The 25,082-nt window shown below is 47.4% G+C and overlaps 1 protein-coding gene across 7 annotated transcripts in view; it reads right to left on the bottom strand.

Moving 5' to 3' along the window:
* ZNF395 (zinc finger protein 395) overlaps positions 1–24,681 on the bottom strand; it is a 41,850-nt gene extending 17,169 nt beyond the window's left edge. Inside the window, exons 1-2 of one of the 7 annotated variants that reach the window (XM_082402801.1) lie at positions 23,188–24,681; positions 22,795–22,905 (exon numbers count right to left, since the gene is read on the bottom strand). In XM_082402801.1, coding sequence (XP_082258927.1) covers positions 22,795–22,832 — 38 coding nt within the window. In that variant the 5' untranslated portion in view covers positions 22,833–22,905; positions 23,188–24,681. The other 6 variants (XM_082402804.1, XM_082402800.1, XM_082402805.1 and 3 more) reach the window with 6 other exon arrangements.
* Positions 24,682–25,082: the final 401 nt, after the last annotated feature.

Below are 25,082 nucleotides of genomic sequence, written 5' to 3'. Positions count from 1 at the left end.
AATGTTATTCTACAATCTCACTTTTATAAGTCACACAGTGCTTTCTTAGGCAGATGCATCACTGCCAATTTAACAAATTCCTTATTCTTCTTCCTGAGGGCTGTACCCAGGGTTGTGTTGCTGAAACTGCTCTGCCCGCAGGGAGCATCTGAGCACACACACCAACGTCCGCTTCCCGGGTCAGGATGCTATTACCACAGCACTAAGTCAGAGCGGGAGGGGATCTGTCAGACACTCAGATTCTCAAGCTCAGCTGGCTTCAAAGTTGCCAACAGCCACAGAAGTGAGCCGTGCTAACTATCCTTGTTTTCCACTTGAGGGAACTCATGTGCGGAGCTTAAGCCACTTATTCCTGGCGGTACAGGTAGTTGGTGTCAGGGCCTGAACGGGATCTGGTCTCCTGACTCCAAACCCAGGTCTTCTCAGCGCCTCCCAGCTGCCTGCACCCTGCCCCCGACAGGCTCCGGGCTTAGGCCACTCGAGCATTCAGGGCTGATGGAAACCAGGACCACAGCCCTGACGTGGACCAAGGAGAACCGTTCCAGGCCTCTGCACGGTCACCCCACGAAGGGCAGGAGCTGCTCTGGAAACCGCACACATCATCTCTGCGTGCTCAGAGCCATCAGCTCGCCCCCACGTATACTACTCCAGGAAGCAGGGCACTGGGGGGCGCTGTCTTCTGCATTTTATAGGGAAGCAGAGCTAGGAAGGAGACAACACCGGAAGGCTTGGTGTGATGCTCCTTTAGTCAAAATCCTCCTGCCTGAGAGGCAGGGTTCTAACCAGCCGACACTCTATAAGCCCCAGGGCGGCGGCGGCGGGGGTGGGGGTGGGGGCGGGGGACACCCCTTGACCTTCAGGTGCCTACACCATTCCAGAAAAGAGGAAGTCAATCTCATGGGACCTCAGAGATTCAAAACAGTCAACGAGCTTGCTCTTGGGAAATCCCAGCCCGGATCCACAGCCTCCCTGCTAAGCGCTTAGGATGCAGGGAAAACACGGTAGGTCTGCCTCCGGCCGCGCTGTGGACCCCGCTCAGAGCCTGTTTCCTCATCCGTAAGTCACAATGCTAATACTCCCCTTATCGACCTTCAAGGAGCAATGAGAACGTTCCAGTAGAAGCCCTCTGGACACAGGCTTCTAAATAATTCTGTATTAGACTAACCTTTCATGCTCTTAAAAAGATGATGCATAATCCCTTTTCCCCCCATTAGGTAAGAAGATGTAACCCCCGGGTTATTTGGACAGCTCACCTCTTAACACCTCATTTATGTGTAGACACGGTATCCATACCTAACACTGAAGAGCATTTCCTATGTGCTAGACTCTAAGTGTGGTACTGGCATTCTCTCATTCCACAGGTACCATTAGCGGCCATCCTTATTCTGGTCTCAAAAAAACAAAGACCCAGAGAGATGAAAAGACTTGACCAAGGTCAGGGTAAAAGGCCAAATCAGGGCCCCTCAGGACCTACTGACTTCAAAGTCTGTGTTTTTTTTTAGGACGACACCACGCTCCCCCTCCTCTTTCCAAATACCCTCTGCCTGGGGCCCATGACCTATGGCCTCTACTTCCCTATTCTCACCTCCTTGGACTCCACTGACTTCCATCTCTGCTGTCCACGTCGTGACCTGGGTCACAAGGCACTGCCCAGCACCAGAGGGTCAAGCTTTGTGCTCACAACCCCAGGCATACCCTCCTTCCTGGTTCCCCCTCCCGGTCCTCAGGTTACTGGTTACCCTTCTCAGCAGCTTCATTCCCACCAGCTCCTCTCCAAGAACTGACTTCCACTGGTCACCCAACAACAGGTCAGAACTTTGCAGTCCCTTCACCCCCAGAAACCAGAATCCCTCGCATCCGCACAGGGCTCGAGGGGTGGATCGCTACCAGGGGGCACAGCTGCTCCCACGCCTGCTGGGTCTGCTGGCGGAAGGGGAAGACTCAGACCTGGCACCCTGCGAACTCACGCTGCCCCTTCTCCAGAGCGCTCGTGGCTCCTCAGCCATCCTGCGGCTCATTCCCTCCGGGTACCCTAGCACACTCCGAATCTCTGCTGCCCCAGGTCCTCTGTTCCCTCTTAACTCACCTCTCCAGTCAGTATTTAGCCGAGGAACTGATTTGTACAGAGCATATCCCCGGTGCTGTGGCAGGTGTAAAATACTAGGATTTTCACGGACTCAATACCAACACCATTTCCCTACCTGGAATGCCCATCAGGCTAACTCCACCCCTGTCTATTCAGCTTGGCATTCCCAGAGACTGTTCCAGCGGCCTTTCTCCTCCCTCCCACCCCTCTGCCCCTGGCCGCACCCACGCCAGGAGAAAACTGCACCACAGCTATGGGTTCAAACTTTCTTTGAATAGTTCCATAAACCTTCTTTACTTTTCACCCTTGTCCAGAAGTACCTCGGGGCTTCGTTTGGGTCCCATGCCATCTTCACGTCTCCCGATTCCTGGCCTCCTTCCCAACCATCCCAGGAAAGTATGCTCAGCAAACATCTCCACAATAGCAAAACGTGAAGGGTAAAAATAAGCTTAAAAGATAAGAATAAAGTCGCAAATATAGAGGAAAAGGGTTTGGCACATTTTTATCAGTGTTTTACTCAGAGCTTCAAGGGCTAGAATCAGAGAGTATGGTATCGCCACCATGAATTCCCTAGAAAGCAAAGAGATAAGAAAAAGGTCAAAATCACAGCATCCTACAGAGTTCCTCTCTAGGTGTCTGGTGACTTTATATTTAGTAACACTCTATTGGAAAGCTTTACTATGTATGTCATCAAAAGGAATAAAAACGTAAGGAGTAAATTCTTTACCACTACCAAAAAAAAATGTCCAAGCTAATTTGGTGCTAATTTGCGTTTAAAAACTCAGTCACCTACCACCATCCTCGAAGCCTCAAGCCAGAAACAAGAACCTCTAACCCTCAGTTTAATGTCGCTGAGCTAGAAGTGAAGCCACAGTGCCACTTAGAGACATCAGATGGCAGCATCCATCCAGAGAAAGAAACAATCCTGCTCTTGACCCAAAAAAAAAAAAAAGAAAGAAAGAAAAAAACACAGTGGCCACCCCCACTTTCCACAGCAGGAAGTTTGAGGTTTCTACCACTGAAAATGAAGAAAGGGTAGTATTTCCAAAATTCCTGGGCTTCCAGACGGAGCCTGAAATATTTGGCTAACAGACTCTGACGATGTTTTTGTTAAGTCTTTTTTTTTTTTTAAATGTAAAGAACGCTTTTTACTTGGTTTGTGAAGCTGCACCTTCCAAAGCCTGCTGGATTTGCACAGTTGGTGAACCTGCCCACTTCCGGCTTCTTCCCACATGCGTTCTCTGGCCTTTCACCTTTAACTGGCCTGAATTCCACCCTGAAATACCTTTTATTATTTATTTATAGTGCGCCCAAATCTTAATTTTTAAAAGCAGAAGAGAAAGAAGGAAGGGAAACTGCCTTTATTAAATGCCTAATAGCACCAGCTTTCGCAAATTGTACCTAATTTAATCCTCAGAGCGACTTAAGATAAACATACGGTCTTTTATTTCTGATGAGGAAACTGAGCCACTGAGAGGTTAGGTTGCCAAGGCTACACAACCAGGAAAGGCAGCCACTAGGGACTGAACTCATGTCTATCTGGTGTCAATGTCAAATACCATTATTCCAATAGGTGTGAGATCTCTCAAAATAAAACACTCAAGTTGCTTTTCATCTACGTGGTATTTTTTTCCCCTATGTCAGTGAACCTCTACAGGAAAAAAAAAAAAAAGCAGAAGCAAAACAAACAAACAAAAAACCAGCTCCCAATCCTGCAAGTCTCCTTGTGAGCATTTTCTTTCCTTGAAAACCCATTCTCCATTTGCATCCTAGCCTCCCACCTACAAAATAAAGGTCAATGCTTTCCTCCAACCTTGTTCAGCAGTCCAGGTCACTGTTAATCATTGAGCGGTTTGGGAAGGCCTTTATACACAATATTGCCCTCTGAGAGGGTGCAGAGAAATAATGTAATCAATCCCAAAAGTTAAGGGAAATCTTAGCCAAATTTACACTGCGGATTGATAGCATGGAAGTGAAAAAACATGAATCTAGACTAAATGTAGGCTGGGCAGGATGGCCAGGTTTGTTGATCAGCATTACATTAGGAACATGGCTCAACAGACAACACCATCCCTCAAGTCCTTCGGGGATTCGGAAGTGAATTCAAGCACCTACAGAGGTCTGCCATGCAGGCAGGAAGAGGATCCAGGGTAATCTGGACTCTAGAGGGACTTTCCAGGATGGTCTGTTACTTTATACCTTAGCTCGAGGGTCCCAACCCCCTCCCAGCATGTTTCTACCAATGTAACCACCGCTTCCTTCAAATCTTTCTTCCCTGATCTCTACTTTCAACTCACCCCCCTATTGGTTTCTTTCTTGGGAGCTATTGATGGTCCATAATAACCAGCCAGCCCCTAACTTGCCATATGGTTCTGGTACTGCAAAGAGAAATCAAGAAACATCTATTTCAGGGTAACAATAACAGTGTTTCAACACATAGTCAAATCCAGCTTTACAATGTTACATTTTCGACTTACTGAAGTCCTTGACCAAAACATAAACTCAAGCTAAAAAAGACTTCCTGGCTGATGTACAGTTTTAAGATATCCCGAGTCCTCTTTGCTTCTCACCACACCACTGTCACCCACAGGCAGGGGTTGGCTACCCGAGAAGATGTATTTTGGTCCATGTAAAAGGGGTTAGCCCTTTTCCAGGCTCAGCAAACATCTTCTGATGCGCTAATAGCCCTTAATGAGGACATCTGCCATCAGTTAAATAACTGGGACAGACAGAATAGGAAAACAAACCCTCTCTGTGGTTCTAAGTTGCAAATTGCCATTTGACATGTCACTGTTGCCAGACAATCCCAGGTCTCAGCACATCCATGTGTGTGTGCGCGCACGCGCATGTGCCCACGCTCAACAGGCGCTCTCTCCTACCTCCTGTGGCAACAGGCCATGATGTCACCGAGTAGCACTTCCAGGACACAGGTCATAAAGTCAAACTGATTACACAACTACTGGGGTTTTTGGCGATGGGTTTTTTTTTTGTCGTTAAGGAGGGTGAAGTTTGGAGTAAGACTCCCATTTGCCGAAGCATGGGTGCTTTGCTGCCTCTCTAATGAACAATTTAGGGACCAAGGTGCCGGGCATTACTCCTCTTCCAAGAGTTTCAGGTTCTCCACTAACCCTCAGCTTTCTACTCTATGATCTCCCCTGGTAACCACTGCACAGAACATCAATTTGAGTTTTGGGTTCTCTGGCTAATATTTTGCATATCATTCTTAATCTTTTATCAGAAAGTTGCTAATGTTTTCTTTTTAATTTTATTTATTTACTTATGTCTGCGTTGGGTCTTCGTTGCTGTGTGCGGGCTTCCTCTAGTTGTGGCACGTGGGCTTCTCATTGCAGTGGCTTCTCTTGTTGTGGAGCACGGGCTCTAGGCACACGGCTTCAGTAGTTGTGGCACGTGGGCTCAGTAGTTGTGGCGCACAGGCTTAGTTGTTCCACGGCATGTGGGATCTTCTCGGACCAGGGCTCGAATCCGTGTCACCTGCATTGGCGGGCGGATTCTTAACCACTGCGCCACCAGGGAAGTCCCTAATGTTTTCTTTTAAATCTGTAAAGTTTTAACTTAATTTCTTTTTTCAATGCGACATTCTAAGCTCATGCAAAGGTCAAAATGTTGCAGCACACCACATCTTTTATTTTATAACAGAATTCAGTGGAGAATAGGACAATTCATTTGTCCAAAACAATTCATTTTTCAGCAATTCTTGGCCAGGGGCAATCTCTGTTGAGAGACGCCATGTGCATCCACAGCATATTGATGACTATATGCAAATACGTCTGTGGTCCTTGCCATCTGAACCTTGGCAGAAAGATGTAAGTTGTCATACTCCACCATCACCGCCCAAATGCTGCCTGGTAGTTTCTTAAGCCTTATTTTCTTCTGGGGTGACTTCTCCAGAAAAAGTAAAAAAAAAAATTCACTTCACTGAGCATATATTGACCGTTTCTTCCCAGAGGATTTTCTTCCCAGCCTGGCTTTGGACAGAAAAACCTCCAAGGGTAGCCAAGGGCCTGCACTAAAACATCTAGGTCTCTCAAGTTATACATCAGGTCCTGTTACACCATTTTTTAAATGTGTGGTATGCATTTTAGGTTTTCATGATATGAGCTTAAGATCACAGCACTGAGCATATTAGTAATTGATTCAATACCAAGATTTCTAAATCAGCTGTTCAGAGAATGACCATTTGGATTCTCAGGTCATTCTAATTGTTGTCTTCTTCTGAAGGTTTTTGGGTTTTTAAAAATATTTATTTATTTATTTATTTGGCTGTGCCGGGTCTTAGTTGCAACACACAGGATCTTCGTTGCCACGTGCAGGATCTTTAGTTGTGGCACGTCTGAAGGTTTTTAAAAACTGGATTACACTGCCTCAATGTATAATAGTTTAGACTACCGGTAAAATTAAAATTAGACGATCAGGATTGGCAGGGATCTTAAAGGCTGCCCATCCCCCATTCGGGGCTGGATCCTCTCCACAGCATTTCCTATAACTGAGTGTCCAGCCTTCCCATCACTGAGTACTAGACGTAACAGAAAAATGGAAGGAGAAAATAAGGGCCCCAAATAGCCATGCTATTTTCATATCCCAGCAGATGGGCCACAGAAATAGGTCACCTGATCTGGTTACACTGAATTTTCTCCAGCAAATAACAAATGACCCTGATCAACAAATACTTTTGTTGGTCTGACTGCACAACAGCCATTCAATCAAGTAAAAGAGACCATTCTGTTTGCACTGCCGGCAGGGAAGGAAAGCATTTTCACAGTTCAGCCCAGAACTATACTTCCCCTTCCTTCACACCTAGCTCCCCATTTGCTTTCAAAACCACCAGTGCCCTTTATTCATTGCTCTGTTGTGCATACACTACTCTGTATGAAACAAGACAATTCTTAGCACAACACTGGGCACACAGGGCTCAGTGATCTGTAACTACTTCTATTAGTTCCGACGGACTGCATCTCCCTTACACGGCAAGCCCTTGCTTATCCCATCAAATTTATGATTTTGAAGAGATGCTACTCCCATAGGTGAGGAGAGCCCCAGATTTAAAAAATAATGTGTTGGGCTTCCCTGGTGGCGCAGTGGTTGAGAATCTGCCTGCCAATGCAGGAGACACGGGTTCGAGCCCTGGTCTGGGAAGATCCCACATGCCGCGGAGCAACTAGGCCCGTGAGCCACAACTACTGAGCCTGCGCGTCTGGAGTCTGTGCCCCGCAACAAGAGAGGCCGCGTTAGTGAGAGGCCCGCGCACCGCGATGAAGAGTGGCCCCCGCTTGCCGCAACTAGAGAAAGCCCTCGCACGAAACGAAGACCCAACACAGCCAAAAATGAAATAAAATAAATAAATAAAAAAATCCCTCTACTTTAAAAAAAATAAAAAATGTGTTGTAAGAAATAAGACCTGCTGCTCGCCCAAAAATGAAGAACAGTCATAGCGTCTTAGTAGCGCTTCAGTGTTCAGACTCGGTTCTAAGACAGCAGTGTTTTCTTGAAAACAGGTAGAGAATGCTTTATAAGGAAGCAGGGATAAGTAGAAGCATGCCTACGAATGTGCCATGTGAGAGGGAGAGATGATCCAGCACTGTTTCCGTACATGCACGGGGCACGCATGCATGTGTATACATGTGGGTGCCTGCACTGTGGTTAAACCTGATTTGGCTGTACCAAAACTATGTGAGACGCAGGAGGCACGGAGATGCATGACTGCTGACTCAGCATCCTACCCAGAGCCAGCAGGAAGGAGGGAGCCAGGAGCTGAGTATCTCCGCGAGAACAAGCCTCCGAGAACTGACAGTTCCCTCCAGCAGTTTGCAGGGTAAGCTTCCAACCTGAACGTTAACCGCCCATGAATGCCTGAATGGCATTTGGGTTTACAGTCACTTTGATACACACATTCGAGGCTTCCTTTTTTTTCTGACCTCCTGGCAACTCAAGGAAACACGGAGGGACAATTTAATCCCAATTTTATAGCTCAGAAAACTGAGGTTCCTCCAGAAGGCCACTGATTTGCCCGAGCTAGCCAGCTGGGGTGCCTGCAGCTTTCCTGGCCCCTCCCTGGACTCGTTCTCTCTTCCCCTCAACGGGAGACCCAGCAGCAGGACAGGGGCTCGGGCTGGAAGGGCTCCAGAGTTCCCAGCCCCAATGCCTTCCATTGCCTTGTCTGATCCTCACAATGAACGCTGTGAGGAAGAAAGCGTGAGTTTCATTGGGAAGAAGGGATCTATTAGAGGCACTTACAGTAATGAAAAGGGAAAGCTGGCAATAAAAGAACCATCCCCCAAAATATAAAACACAGAGGGGAGAATTTAAAACGCCTAACAGTCCAGGACCCATTAGTGTAAGGCCCTGAGTGGTGCACACGCCAGAAAAGCTCTGTGATCATGATGCCTGAGGTGCCAACCCCGAGATGCAAGAAAAGCGCCCCTTATGTTCTCCCCCACTTTGAAGGCAGAGAAATGCAGGCTCTATTTTTTCATTGAAGTGGTTAAAGTAGAAAAACTATTCAGAACTCAACAGTCATTTGAATGAATAATCACATTCCCTGACTATGCTAAATAAACAGACGGTGGGGGGCGGCAGTTGTAGGGAAGGTGAGAGCCACCTGGTGACTTTCCTGGCTGAAATCAATAGGTAATAAAAAGGTAGCAGCCCTCTACAGGGGTGGATAATCAGAGCACACAGGGCTGCAGGTGCCCAAGAAAGGAACCACCTGGTCCCGGGAGTGGCCCGGAGTGGCCTGGCCAGGAGTTGAAGATGCAAAATTATAGATGAGAAACTATGCACACGCAGACAGGATGAGTCAACTGGAGACACCAAACCAGAAAAGAGAAACAGGTACGGGAAGGGATCAAGGTGCCCAAGATACCCCTCCGGAATCCAAGTCTCATCTAGGAGCCACCGGTGCCAAACCAGCCAGTGGGAAATAAAAGTGTAATCTTGGCAGTTATAAGTCACGAGATAAGAAACACGTGCTGTTGGGATGACAGAACATTCTAGTGGCTGATAACATTTAAAAACCTGAAATAAGAGCTGGGTGCCAGAATTCATTCCAAGACCAGGATGGCTGACCAGCCAAGGGAATAGATGTGTCTAGCCAGAAGGGCGATAACAGGCCTCCACAGATCAACTTTTAATCCAACTTTTCCCTCCCTTCTGACTTCCCGGCTGACCGTACAGGCTTTCTGTCTCAGGATGGCAGTGGCTCCTCACGCTGTCACTCTATCACCTTCTCCCGGGAGATTGCTCTGATCTCCTGGGATTGGAGCATCTCCCCCAGTACCAACGGGAATGCTTCCCATCCCCCAGGAATGCTGTGGCTGAGGGGGAAAAAAAAGGCTGGTTACACCTGAGCAACTAAAACTGGCTCCTCGAAATGGAAACAGAACGTGCAAGAGAAGCTGACCCCGGGTGCACTGCCGAGGACGCCTCTCCAGGGAAGGGGCTCGTGGCAGCCCGTCACCTTGACCTGTGTGACTTTCGGGAACAAGCCACCACCTCGGAGCCTCAGTTTCCTGCCTCACCGTGAAAAATGAGAACAGTGCCCAGCATGTGAAAGGATCTCAACAGATGTGTTGCCTCCCCTGTTCCCCGATTTCAGACCAGCACTAGACAGCTAAATGACACGGTGGGCCACTCGGAGAGCTTAGGAGCCAGTGTCCCGCTGGCATCTGGAAACTGAGGTTGCAAAAGGATATTCAACCCGAACCTGTAATACAACTACCGACTCTAAAGAGAATCAAGAAGTTGACCACGGGTGAGCCGCTGATTAACTGAAATCCCAAACAGAACTGATTTCGGCAAGACAGGGGAACCGAGAAATCCAGCATATTCCATTTAGAGGCCAGCCGGCCACAGTGAACCAACCCCAGGGCTCCCTGCTTCGAGAGCTCAACACCCAGCCGGCCGGTTCTGCCCTGTGGCCCAAAGCAGAGCCCACGTGACCTGGCCCCTCACCTCGCTCTCAGCACACAGGTCCCAACCCTGCCCTCCTCTTCCAGCTGAAATCTCCATCTTGGTACCCTGCCCAGGGCGGTTCAAGGCCCGCTGCCAGGCCTTCCCGAGGCAGAGCGTGACCAGCCTCTGCGAGAACAACCCCCCAAATCTGATGCTTCAGTTCCGGGTTCCAGCTGTCCCAGATCTGGATCCACATTCACCCGTGCAGACCTACACAGCACACAGGGCAAAACCGACTCACCAGAAACCCAGGGCGAGGGGAGCCGCAGAACCAAAACACCAGCGTTCTAAACAATCTGCCGGTACTCAACACACGTGCAGGCTCTTGCCGATGAACTGAACGGAAGAATGACGGAGCCTCAGCTTCAGACCTGCCTTTAGAGAGCTTTAGGCCTCGCTGAGCTCCTCCTGCATCCCACACCCAGCACTTGTTTATTAAAGCGCTTAATACGCTCCAGAGTGACGTTCATAGATCTGTGCTGTATAATTAGCGTTGAGGCCACACTTTGTATTCTAAAGACGGACGGAGAAGACTCACAGATGCGTTGAAGATGTCCAGCTAGGGAATGAACTGGGTTTAGAATTTACCATCCAGAGTCCACCACTTCTGTTCATCCATCCGGTAATTCCTCTCCAACATGCAGGCCAAAGTCCTCAGGGGGCCAGACAGAACTGACTATGGGGCTCAGCGGAGCCCTTCCCAACACCCACCCTTCCAGCCAAACCGTGTTGAAGCATGGGGGCCACACACTCGCACACCCTAGAGCCTGCCCCATTCTTAGAAAACAGTTGCTTCGTGTCTGAGCCCACCTCATGTATGCCCGGCCTACGTTAAATCTAAGCTTGGAACTGACCTTGTAATGGGTCTTTATTAAGATTTAAAATTAATGTACCCTGTTACCTAGCAAGTCCCCTTTCTCAGGATCTACCCTAGAGAAACACTCACGTGTGTGACAAAGAGGCATGTACGGCCATGTTTATTGTAACAGCATTTGTAACAGCAGAGGATTTGGAAATAACTTAAATGGCCATCAATTAGGCTAAATCAACCAACAGTTTAGCCTTGTGATTCTAAAGAAGGCTATGCAGGAGTTAAACAAAATCAGTAAGACCTATACATATTGACAAGAAGCCATCCCTGAGATGTAGTGGGGTGGAGGGGGCCAGCACACTACTACTCTAGTGAGTGCACTTAGCTCCTTTTAAGTTCTTTAGGTATAAATGCAAGTATGTTAAGCATTTGGAGAATACCAACAAACTCGTAACAGTGGTTAACCTCTGGGGAAGGGCTGGGATTAGGAGTGGTTGTCAAGGAAGATTTTGTTTGCTCTGGAAGGTTTGCATTTTTTTTTCCCCCTACAGAGAATGTGTTCAAGTACTACTTGTGTAATGAAAATTTCATTTCACCATGTAATTTTTTAAAAAAAGAAAGAAACTGACCCTGCTCCGTACATTTCAGTCACGTGTTTGGGGGCAATTTCTACTCGAATCTCACACACGCTTCCCGGGAGGCTGAGCGCTCAGCAGTACAAAGCAGTGGGCTCTGCAACACAGATCTTGTTTCAATATTAGAAGCCCAACTCTGTGACTCTGTGGACCGTTCAATTTATACACTAGTTCAAGGAAGAGGCAAGAAAAAAGAGAAAGGCATGTCAGAGGACTTCTGGGTAATTCAAAGGGATGTCCAAGGAGCGATTTCAGTTCTTCTAGTTGAGCGTTCCAGCTCGCCACCACACACACACACACACACACACACACACATGCACATGCACACGCACACACGCACTTGCCAATAATGGCAGCCCTCGCCCAACCACACGTAATCCACACCAGGCCTAGCCGGCTGTGCCTCAGACTCTTCCATCCGGGAATCAGGATTTCTAACATAAATTCAGATCCTGTGGGCTAATGAGAAGGAAGAATCTGACCACCACATTAGAAAAGCTCCAAAATATCATTTACTCCCCCAGGGCCACCTAACCACACAGAACGCTGATTTTTAAACACAGACACTCCTCCACCTCCACCTCTTCAAGACACTACGTGAAAAGTCCTTAGAAACACAAAATTCTAATATTAAGGACCTAGGGTAGGCAAAACTAACCTAGGGTGATAGAAAACAGAGCTGTGGTCCTTCCGATCGGGGGAAGATTCACTGGAAAAGGTCACGTGGAACACTTTGGAGGTGATGGAAATGTTCTGTCTCGAAATGCATTTGTCAGAACTGATTAAACAGCACATTTCAGATCTGAGCATTCCACTGTATGCAAATTACACCTCAATTTAAAAAAAAAAAAACAACAAAAAAAACTACCCCAGTACAGTTTCTCTGCTAGCTGCAGCAGAACTTTGAGCTGTCCTATCAGACATCTGAAATCTCTGTTGTGCTATGTAAAGAGCACAAGTACCATGGCGACAGTCACCATAAAAATAGATAACAAGATTAAAATGGATAGAGGACACAGGAATTTAAGAACGGCGCACCAGGAGCAATTCGTTTTCGGCAGAAGGAAAATAGAGGACAGGGAGTTTTTCATTCCCCCTGCACTTTGAAAAACAACCACTGAGTGTGGTTGTTTTTACTAAAAGAGTTTTATGGCTTCCCAATACTCAAAGGACAAAAAAGGCTGAGAGCTGTTACTTCTTATCATGTTTTGCCTTAAAAAAAAAAAAAAAAGTATGATACCCTAAGTTTTTCCCATACCCACTGTTCTGTGGCCCAGGGAGCCGATTCACAGCAATGCGGCAAGCACAGATGACGTGCCATACACTGTGTGAGGTCCAAATGATACTGAGATAAAGGCGGCCTGGGCCCTTTATCAAGTGCACAAAGACTTCCAACTTTAGTTCCAATTACCAAGTTCTGCCTACATTTTTTACATACATCGAAAACTGACGCCCCCTAGGTGTGCACCCTGAAACTACTCCACGTGAAGAGAGCACTTCCTTGCCCAATACTGACTTTTTTCAAATGCCAAAATGTAGGCATGAATCACTTGGTGACAGAAATCTTGTGTTCTTCTCCAAAAGATGAGATAAACCTCTGTTCTCCTTGTGGATTTTCTCTAAGAAATGTCTGCTAAGTGACTTAGCCCTTGCAGTGTCCCCAACAGCAAAAGAAGTAATCCAAAAATATCAGGAAGAAAATCTAAAATTTTTAAATAATCAGGGTGGATTCTAAATAAACCATATATTTAAGTAAAATTTAGGCAAAATTAAACTTCCACATGTAAGGTACAAATAATAAAAATGCAAAAACAAAAAAAATGTTCATTCAAACCACAAATTTACTGTCGGATAGCAACTAAATATATGCATTCCTGGAAAATCCCACCCGAGAGTTCCTTTAAATCTGTCTCTTGTTCCCTCTGTCCCTAAGCCTACAGAGCAACCACAAGGTTCAGACTCGTCCCTGATGTTGGGATGGTTTTTAACGTGCTACACCTGGTGATATAAATCTGCAGTGGAGAAAATGAAGGAGGAGATGGTCAAGGACACTCCCAGATCCTCCGCAGCCAAGCAGAGGACCCAGGAGTCAGTTAAAGGTGCCCATCTTGGTTCATTCGTTATACTGAATACAACCGGCCAATAAACACATTAGTCCTCCGTATGTCAATCTGTTTTATTTACTGTTATTTGCCATTTTCCACCCCACACCCACCTCCTCGCTTTCCCTAAAGACAAAATTCCATTGTCAGCAGCCCTGGGGCCACAGACTGAGTCCTGACCCACCTTGGAATAGTTCTCTTCCTCCTTTCTAAAATAACCCCAGAAGATCTCTTGAAAATGTTAGGACCCACTTATTAACATTTTTTTAAAGAGCTTTAAAATGATGATTTGACCCCAGTACTGCACACTAGAGGTATATTCCATATTCCACATTATCTTTCAGCTTTGACAAGTCACACAATAACCCAAGAATGAGAAAGGACCTTGGAGGCCAGCCTAATTCCTGTTCTCTTCTACAGCACCCCTAATCCACAGCATTCAGCCCAACCTGAATACCTTCAATGATGGGGAGCTCACTACTCCACGGGCAGACATTTCCACTGCTGGTCAGACCTGCCAGCTAGAAAATTCCTCTTCTGATGGAAGTGAAATCTGCTCTCCCAGTCTTTAGGGTTAAAAGGAACCTTAAAGCTCGTCACCTTCAGTGTAATCATTCAGTGGATAAGGAATCATGTAATGCAATCACTCTACAGAAGAAGAATCTGAAGCTAGAGAGGATAAAGCAGTTGTTCTAGCCATTGGTCATACTCCAACACCAGAGCAGAAATGAACAAGTCGACTCCTTCCTATACCTCATAACCACGAAAATATTTGAAAAGGGCTATTGTGTACCCACCCCATGAATGCACTCCGGTCATTCCTGATCCCACAGCATCCTAGTCTCCTTCCTGTGGGTGAAGCCTTGTTTGTTCATGTTTCTTTTAAATCATGGCCCCCCCAGTGGTCCGAAAGTCACATGACCAGCAGAGGTCATTAAAACTAGACCCTGTGATTGGACTGATGAATTTCTGATCCAGTTATTAATGGGATTCAATTTCTAAAAAGCTTCATCCCACTCAGGGCTCACATTTAACTCATGAACAGAACAATCTCAAAACTTTTTTCCCACATGATCTGCCCCTTCCTCGGCACCTGAAGGACCACCAGGGTTACACTGTGCTTGTCTGTTTACCTGTCAGTCTCCCCCTTTCAATCAGATCATCAACTTCAGGTCAGGGACTGAGTCTTCTTTTTTTGACTCCAGTACCTAGTCAGTGCTTGACACATGCAGGTAAATACTCAAGATTAGTCACTAAATGAATCATCTACCTTTACCCATCCTGTCCTTGAACGATAAAATGTTTTTAAAATAGCAGTGTTGAAGAGAATGAAGAGACAAACCACGGGCTGGGAGAAAATATTTGCAAAAGACACATCTGATAAAGGACTGTTATCCATAATATACAAAGAACTCTTAAAACTCAACAATAAGAAAACAAACAACTCAATTTTAAAAAGGGAGCCAAAGACCTTAACAGATACCTCACCAAAGAAGACATACAGATAACAAAAAAAGCACATAAGATGTCATCACAAATCATTAGGGAAATGCAAATTAAAATGAGATACCACTACACAGTTAAGAGAATGGCCAAAATCCAGATAACTGACAACACCAAATGCTGGTGAGGATACAGAGCAACAGGAACTCTCATTCTTTGCTGGTAGGAATGCAAAATGGTGCAGGCACTTTGGAAGACAGTTTGGTGCTTTCTTACAACACTAAACACACTCTTACCATATGACCCAGCAACTGCCCTCCTTGGTATTTATCCAAAGGAGCTGCAAATTTATGTCCACACTAAAACCTGCATACGGGTGTCTATAGCAGCTTCATTCATAATGATTGCCAAAACTTGGAAGCAACCAGGACGACCTTCAGTAGCTGAATGGATAAATACACTGTGGGACATCCAGATAATGGAATATTATTCAGTGCTAAAAAGAAATGAGCTATCAAGCCACGAAAAGACATGGAGGAAGATTAGATGCATATTACCCAGTGACAGAAGCCAATCTGAAAAGACTATATACTGTATGATTCCAACTGTATAACGTTCTAGAAAAAGCAAAACTGTGGAGGCAGTAAAAGGATTACTGGTTACCAAAGGTTGTGGGGAGGGAGGGATGACTAGGCAGAGCACAGAGGATTTTAGGGCCGTGAAAGTACTCTATACGATACTATAATGGTGGGTACATTTGTCCAAACTCAGAAGGTACAGCACCAAGAGTGAACCCTAATGTCACCTATGGACTTTGGGTGATTATGACGGTGTAAGTTCATCAGTTATAACAAATGTACCATCTGGTAGGGGATGTTGATGGTAGGGGGATGTGCATGTGAAGGGGGCAGGGGGTATGTGGGAACTCTCTGCACCTTCCTCTCAGTTTTGCTGTGAACATAAAACTGGTCTAAAAAATAAAGTATATTTTAAAAAATATACTTACATATATGGTAGTGTTTTTTCCACTGTGATATACATACACAATACAAAAAATACAAATAGTAAATTTAAAATGTAAAAAAAGAAAGTCACTCAACTCATCCATTTAGAAGTAACCAATATTAGTATTTTGGTATCAGAATTTTTAATATATTTCCTTCCAGTCATTTTCTATGCACTTCGTTCCTTTAAGATTTGAAATCATATTGTAGATGCACCTTAACTTTTAGCAGAAACATCTGTCCATGTTATTTTAAAGTTATTCCTAAACATTATTTTTAATGGCCATAATATTCCACTATTACGGAATATTAGTGGAATCACTTTCGGATTACTTCCAGCCCAGTCGCACCATTGGATATTTAGGTTGTTTCCAATTTTCCATTATAGTTTAAAAAAAAAAGGAAAAAAAAAAAACCTCTAAATAATCTCTGTGCACAAAGCATCATCTACATTTTGGATGTGGTCTCCAGAAGTGGAATTATCTTACCAGAATGTATGAACATTACAATTCAAATTTTAAAAACTAAAATCAGACTTTACATTTATCCCTTACTGAATTTCTTTTTTAAATTTGGGCCCTTATTCTGGATATCTCTGAACCTTGGTTTATCTACTAAATAAGCAATTCCTCCCACCTCTACGCCATCAACAAAGCTGACAAACATACCTTCTGTATCTTGATCCACAGCACTGGAATAAATGTTCAACAGCTCAAGGCCAAGAATAGAACCCTATGGCACTCATTTTCAGACCCCTTTCCAGGCTGACTCGGTGCCACTAATTAACAGTTTTTGCATATGGCAATCAAATTAAAATAATAACACCATCCAGCCCACATTCTACCACTTATTTAATATGGACCTTCATATCTTCAGAAATTGTTAAGTACTTTACTAAAGACAAAGTGTACTATAGCTGCTGCACCATTTCTCTGATATAGTAACCATCATATAAAACAGGAAATGGGTTTAATTTGATACGATCTGGCTGACTTCTGATTATCCCTGCGTCCTAAGGGCACACTTTTTCAAGCAATTAAGCAAAAAGCATTTCAGTTTCTACGTTTTTTCCCCAAAACCTGTATTTTAAAATAATCAGATTGCATACCTGTATAAAGCAGGGTGGCTCTTATTCAGTCCCTGTCACCTGTGGCTCCCCCAGGGAAGGGCTCTGAATCACAGGCGGTTATGGACCCCCAGGGTAAACCAAACTGTCTCCAGACCACAGAGATCTGAACTTATTCATTTCAGCTGGTCCCAAATCAGCCTAGTTTTCCAGGAGTCATTTGCATTCACACCTTGAACCAATTATTCCGTAGTCATTACGAATCCTGGCTTCTCAATCTCTGGATCCTGGAGGCCTACCCCCGGGCCCATCCTAGGAAGAAGGAAATAAGAAGTGACACAGCCCCTCTCCTTGCCGTTCCTTTATTACTGACTCACAGAACCAAAGCTCCTGAGAATCTAATGTCTTGCGGCACTTGGCGGCCATGACTCACATCTCACCAAGTTATTACCCCGACATCGTTCTCAGAGGATACGTGCCAGGAGCCACCAGCTAACCAGGTCAGCCTGAAGTGGAAAATGGCAAGGCCTGAGAGATCTTGGGGTCGCTAGAAATTGGCTTCACCATAGAGAATACAGCCCAAAGCCGTCTCTAATTAGTACCATTCCAGTCATCAGAAAAATATTTCACAGTGCCAGCCGGCAGCAACTCAGAAAGCGCTGCTCACCTGCCCAAAACAAATCATTTGCACACAAGGCTCTCAGATTCCATGTCACGCTCCTACCCGAATCCCCGCGGAGGCCACCCAGAGCCAGGGACGCGATCCCAAAGTCCCTACTTGGCCTTCGAGTCTCTTGAAAACTCAGGTCACAAACCCAAAGGCCTGCAGGGCTGAGCAGGGAATTGACTTCGACTGGATTGAGGCAACAGAAAGAATGGGAACTGGGCCGGCTGGGAGCCCCGGGCCATATCCCGCCCACAGGGGGCAGCTGCCACTCAGCTGCACAGACCTGCCTGCTCTCTTTACCAGAGTCCCAACTCCAGAGGTTTTCTGGATTGCTCCTAATTTTTGAAAACCTTTGCGTGGTCCCAATGACAACTCATCTGAAGGTTGAACACATTCTTCGGGCCTCCCGTTTACAACCCTTCCACTACCCTTTGATCCTAACCGACCTTTCCAGCGCCTGACCGCTCCCTCCTCTCACAAGGACCTCTGTTCTTCACTCTTCCGCACACTATGTACACCCCTAACTCCAAGCTGTGGCCCGTGATCCACACCCCACCTGTGCGGCACCATGAGACACCCCAAAGGGTTCTTCCCAGACTTCCTTCCCTATTCCAGCAAGTTTCTCCAAGCCAAACAAGCGTGGCCCCTTCTCCTGAGCCCTATGGCTACTTATGTTTCATCTTGGCGTTTCGTCATCTTGCCTTGCTCCTTAATCACAGGTGGATCCTATCTTTCCATGGAGCCTGTAAACTTTCAATCCCTTCCTCATGCTTCCTTCCACCTCCAGCACAAATAAGGGTAGCTCTGCCCTGGCGCAGCTTACTAAATACTTCCTAGATATGAAAATGCTCTATAGCTGTTTTCCCAACTGTGAGTGATGATCCATTACAGACTGGTTACATCGACTTAGTGGGAAACAATAAGCATTTTTAAATCAAAAATAATGGAATAGAAAATAAAAGTACCAGAGGAGATTGCACCAAGCAAAAGAGGTAGTACTCATGAACTTAAATTAGATTTTTACATACATGATTGAGTATACTAGGTCATGATACAAAGTTTATTTCCTAATGTAGGTCACGGTCGAAAGTGTAGAAAACACTGCTAACGAGATGAGCTCCACCAGCGCTCTACGCAACTTTGCTTTTTTTTTTTGACAGTCATATATTCCCTAAAAAGAAAAAACTATCTGATGGCTACCTCTCCCCACACGAGTCAGCTTCCCCTGCTAGTTCACTGGTCCTGCAACTCAGAGAAACAGGGAGGCTAAGTAACTGCAATTACATTCTCACTCATTCTGCAACTTTTTGCAATCACCCTTCAAATTCACCAGCCCTCGGATGCTGCAAGTTGAGGCTTAGGGAATTTGTTCAGCAAATCACCCTAAGTCACCCTTGCAACAGGAAAGCAGAATTCAGAGCTCAGGAGAAGCCCCAGCTCCCCTCTGCGGGCTGGTCGCTGGCTTCCTGGAAACTGGCAAGGGCTCTGGTTCGGAGGGGACCTGGCCCAGGGAAAGGCACTATCCCTAGGCCCACAATCTTCTCCTTCCTCTTTTAGATCATCTTGCTGCCCCCTCATCTTGTTGCTTCCCCCATGCACATCCACAAGGGGACAACAGGACTAGACTGAAGGTCTCAGTGGAGAGCAAAATTCAACGTATCTCAAAGCCCAGCAATGTATGTGCTTATTGAATTCCATTCTACTTCCCTCAAATCTCCAATCCCACCCTCACCCTCCTGGTTAGCAGAAGTGGCCCATCCTCCTTGGAGCCTCATTTCCTCCGAGTTACTTTGCCAAATTCATGTTCAGGACCAGGTGGTATCTTCTGAATGGCAAGACAGAACAGAACCTTCCAACTCAGACCCCCAGTCCCCCTCAACAGCATCCTCTACTGCCCCCCACCCCATGACCAAGAAGACACTCCTCGGAGTGCCTTCCCTCCCCGGCTTTGGCAGCCTTTTCCACCCTACACACCCTGGTTTCCCACCAACCTCAGAGCCACAGCTGCTAGCAGGACACCTATGTTTCGACTTCTTGGCAAACACAAGAAACTTCCCTGCAGCCTGAGTGTCAATTACTTCTCTCCAAAACACACATTTCCGATTTCTCAAGTTACCAACTACAGCAGCTCCAAGGCCCTGGCATGTAATCAATTTCCACAAAGAATTAATTTCCATTCATCTCCTTCCTTCACCCTGCCCCTGTCAACAGATTATTTCAACAGTAATGCTTCTAAAATCCACCCTGTTTTCCATTTCCAGTTATCCCAGTCCAAGCCCTGGGCACTCCACAACTGTAACAGCCTGCTGATTTGTCTCCTAACATTACTTTTAAAAATCTTTCCAAATACCCTTTCCTTACATCAGTCTCTGGCTCAGAAACCTTTACTATCTCCCCAGTACACACAGGGTAAAATGCAATCCCCCAGCCTGGCTTTCTAGGACGTTCACAACCTCAACCATTGTTCCTCTCTATCTTTATCTCCTACTGTTCAGGAAACATCCCCCGGTCTGGCCAAGGCCATCTCCTTGTCTCTCAGGAAAAGTCATGTTCATTTGCACCTCATGGCCCATCTCAAAGGTCTCACGCTCCAGAAATACAGTTCTGGTGGTTCCTACCCTATTCCTTCTCTGAACGCCAACAGCACCTATTCTACACCTCGCAGTTTGCCAGGTCATTGTGCCCTATCTTGAGGTCTTATTTCCCATGCTCAAGTCTTTCTGTCCCCCCGCCCCCCGAGGTTATAAACCCTGGAGGGAATCATCTCATGTATCTTTTGCATCCTCCTCACTAAGATAACTGTTTGAACCTCTTCTACTCCATAGTCCCTTTCTGACCTCTCACACCTGTTACTTCTTTCTCCCTTGCCTTTGGCCTTTGCCGGTTATCCTTCACGTGCATAACTTATTTCCTAACTTAGGACTCTAAGTCCATTCCCCAACTCTGACCTTGCCTTTGATAGTCCCCCTGTCCCCCAGCATTTGCAGTCACTTACGCAGTCTGCGCACATTAATTTGAACTTGAGCTCTCAAATCACTTATACCTGGTCAGTAGGCTTTCTGAGGCCTTAGATTTCTTGAGTGTCTTTTATCTCCCAGAGAACCTGGCATGGTGCTGAGAACGCAGCAGCCCCCCAGAGGTACCTGTGGAGTTGAACTTAATTGCTATGTTTCCTGGTGTTTCAAGTTCCCTGAGACCCAGAACCTCTGTTTACACAACATCTTAGGAGGGTGTCAAAAAGGCCTTCAATACCTGTGGATCACTCACTTCCAGGCAAAATGCACCAAATACACTTTTCTAGAAAAGGGGGTGTAAAGAACGGACCGGTGGCCTGTAGGTAACCCCTGCACCTGGCCGCCTGGCATCAGGAGAACGCCGGCCTGCGAGAAGCGCTCCAAAGCCACCGAACATTGGCCCAGGCTGCCTGCAATCAAGGGGGCAGCGGGACCCCCCTCGCCGCCTGGCAGGTGGGCTTCTTTAGGTTACTGCGTCCGTCCCAAAGTGAAGGCGCTGAGCCCTGAATTCCCAGGCAGGAAAGAAAATGCTGCCTTTGAAATTGCACATGACAAACTCCCCGTCCAGGTCCCCACCCGGGCACCCCACATGCCCACAGTGCCAGTGCTGAGGAGGGTCAGGGGCCGCCGGCGAGGAGAGGCAGGGTGAAGGCGCGCAGAAGGAAGCGGGGGTGGGCAGAAGGGCAGAAGGGGACCGGGAGGGTGGGGGCCAGCCCCCGAGATGGAGGGTGTGTCGCGCCGCGCGTCCCGGAGCGCGGCACTCGCCCGCCCGGCCGCCCGGCGGAGCGGGCAGGAACGCGCGGGGCGCCGGGAGAACTGGGCCGGCGGCCCGGCCGGAAAGGGTCAGGGAGGGGGCAGGTCACCCTCCGGCGGAGAGGCGACTCCCGGCCGGCGCTCAAAGTTGGGGAGGGGATTCCTCGGCGAGCGCCGGCGGCGGGCGAGATAAACAAGGCGGCGCACGGGAGGGCGGGCGGCCACCCTCTCCCGGCCGGCGCGGCCACTGCCGCAGCGCCCCCGCGCCCCGACCGGCCGCTGCCCCGGCGGCGCCCGCCTCCCGGGCCCTCCTGTCGCCTGCCCGGCCCCCGCGGGCGTGCGGAGCATGGGAAGTTCCCGGGCCGCCCCCGTCCCCGGGCTGCAGCGCCGCGAGGTCCCCGCGCAGCTCACCTCGCCCCGCCACGAGCGGTGGCGCGGGCCGGGCAGCTCCCGCTCGGACAGCTCGGCTCGGCTCGGGGCTGCGGCTGTCGCGGCCCCCGCCCACCCGGCGCGGCCCACCGCCCGGCTCCGTTCCGGTCGCCCGCCCGCCCGCCGAGGCTCCGTTCGCGCCCACCTGGCCGGCCTGCCCTCCCTCTCCGGGACACTGCGCTCACGTACGCGGCCGCGGCCACAACCCGGCCCGGATTCCCCGCCCGGGAAGGGAGCGGAGGCGCGCGCCAGCCAGCGAGCGCCGGGGCGAGGCGGGGGACACACCCCCTCGCCGCCCTCCCTCCGTTGCCCCCCCCGCCCCCCTTCCCCGGCGCCGCGCGCGCACGCCGCCTGCGCGCGCCTCGCCGGCCACGCGCGCCCGCGCCCCCTGCCCCAACACCCCCCCAGCGCGCGCCCGGCGTACACACCCCCGGCCGCTCGTAGACAGTGGGCGCTCAATAAGTGCCCGAGCGACTCCTCGCGCACATGCGCACTTGAACCTGACCGAGTGGTGAAGCCCCCGCCCCCACCCCCAAATCGGACCCGGCGGCTGCAGCCCCGAACCAAACTTGAGTCTTAGCCTGTTTTCACTGAACCGGCAACCGAGCCAAAGTTTCTTGCTGTTGTTTTTCCAGACCGGGCTCTGGGACAGGCTTCTCCGAGAGAGGCCGAGCTCGCCCCAAGGCGGGAAATGCCGCCAGCGGGCTCCGGGCGCCTCCGACGGGCGCTTGGCGGGGGCGATCGAGACCCAGGCCGCGCCGCCCCGACCCGCCGAGCGTGAGCGAAAGGCGAGAGGGAGGGAACGCTGGAACCAACCTTTCCATCTTCCTTTGCTTTAATGTTGTCTTCTCCATTTTATGACATTTTACTCGATCTCACTCGTTTGTAGTTGTAAAGTGAGGCGTTATTTGCTGTTTCTGGAATTAACTTGAGAGAAAGTTAACTATTAGCCTTCAGCCCTTATGTAAACAATACCAGTTGCTTTTGGCACCGTTAGGCTCTGGCTTTTGTATAATTTGTAACAAGGAGAATTGAAGCTGATCCATTGTGTTGCTCTGTGTTTTTCAGAGATAACACCAGAGCCACAACGGTAGTGAGGAGCCCCAGTACCTATATGTGTGAGCATATAGAGTCATATTCAAATAAGTTTAATGGATAAAAGAAATAAATCCCCTCCTCCCAGAAGTTTTAAAATATTTTTGGACATACTTGTTGAGTTTGCAGTCCGTTCACCTTCAATTTGAGGTATGCTGTTTTTCCTGCAGAGAGGCAGTGGGGAGTGTGTAGGAAAGGACTAAAGGCTTTGCAGCCAGACAAGACTGGTTTGCAATCCTGATTTTACTGCTGAACTAGTTTTATGATCTTCAGCAGGTTCTTTTATGTCTCTGAACCTTAGTTTCTTTATCTGTAAGATGAAATAAAAAACATAGGTATAGTGCCTAGCTCACACCAAATAAACACTAGATATTATTTCCCTTCCCCCACGTCCACCATTTGTTACAAAAGAAAAAAATCTAAAAAAAAAAAAAAATTCCTATAGGACATTGGTTCTCAACTGGGGGTGATTTTGCCCCCAGGAGACATTTGGCAATGTCTGGAGACATTTTTAATTGTCACTACTTGGGGTAGTGGTGCTCCTAGCATCTAATAGGTATAGCCCAACGAAGCTGCTAAACGTCCGGCAATGCAGAGGACAGCCCCATACAACAAAGAATTACCTGGTCTGAATTGTCAATAGTGACATCGTTGAGAAATCCTGCTATAGGCTAATTCTGCCATCGAATAATTCACCAAAGACTGGTTCTACCTTTTAATTCTCATCCTCAAGGAAACATTCTTGTTTTGCATTCAAGAGCACAAGAATGAAAGCATTTGGGGGACCACAGCAATTATATTAATATGCAAAGCCTGCCCTTAACATGAAAATGCAGATTCGAATTTTACATTTTATTATTAAAGGAATATTTTACTTAATTAACAACCAATGTATGTGCCCTAATTATTAAGGTATCTTATGATATATTATGTATTACTACAAGTCACAAATAGCTTTTGGTTCTGTTTCCCTTTTTCCTCAAACAGTGGGTGTTTACTCACTTCCGCAGATTCAGCTCTCTGCTAAGTCCCTCACCTATCCTGAAGTTTATAACATAGTCCCTGCCCCCAAGGAACATCCAGCCTAGTTGGAAGTAGATGAATGCACATGCAACAATTAAGGAACAATACAAGATAGCATATAATTAAGCTTTAATTGCAGCACCCAGACTAAGGTGGCACAGAGGCAAGGGAAATGAGTTCCAGCAACAACACCCAGTGCCGCCTGGCCGAGGTGTTCTGTAAATGTTTGTTGAATGAAATGAAATAGCGAAAGCTTTTGACATGAGATAGGACTCCAGCTAGTATATAAATTCCATTCCAGGATTTAAACTGCTAGACTTTGTAAATGGATGTTGGTGCCTGGCTGTGAGTTTATTTTTCTTAAAACATCCAGTTCAAACTTGTAACCCAACCTATATATTTCCTAAAACGATCAAACTTTAATAAAATGGAAACAATCATTCGTTTGACAACTATGTGAGTGCCTGCTGTGTGCAGCGTGAACCAAAAGAGTTTCTAAATTTGAACAGAACCCAGAGCTTGTTCTGTCTGAGACAGGCCATCAAAAGGCACGTGCTCTCTTACAGCATATATTGAATGAATATCCCCTTTGACTGCAAGTATGTACTTGTCAGTATGCATTCCCGAGTTTTGCACATTAACACAGACTGAGAACTTTCCCTCACAAACATCCATTCCCAAAACACACACCCAGCTCTCAGAACCTTCACAGGGACTCCAGGCCCTGTCCTAAACACATACTGCGCAGCACACGGGACATAAAGCAGGAGGTGCTTAGAAAACTCTAACTGGTTGGTTTCCAATCTTGGCTCCAGCCCCAACCCCCAGAGTAGAGCTCGTCCTCCCTGGAGGCTGTCCCATCCTAGAACTGCCCCTTACCGTGGCCCCCTATTAAAATGTAGACATCTGGTACCTCCTTTCCATCAAAGTCATTAGCTTCTCAGAGAGCATCTCCCATTAAGCTGGGGTTCAGCAAAGCAGACCCA

This window comes from Balaenoptera borealis (assembly GCF_965194805.1).
Source record: "Balaenoptera borealis genome assembly, chromosome: 8".
In the NCBI taxonomy this organism is placed as follows: Eukaryota; Metazoa; Chordata; class Mammalia; order Artiodactyla; family Balaenopteridae; genus Balaenoptera; species Balaenoptera borealis.
Note: the sequence above shows the minus strand (reverse complement) of the source record. Positions and strands in the feature narration are given on the sequence as shown.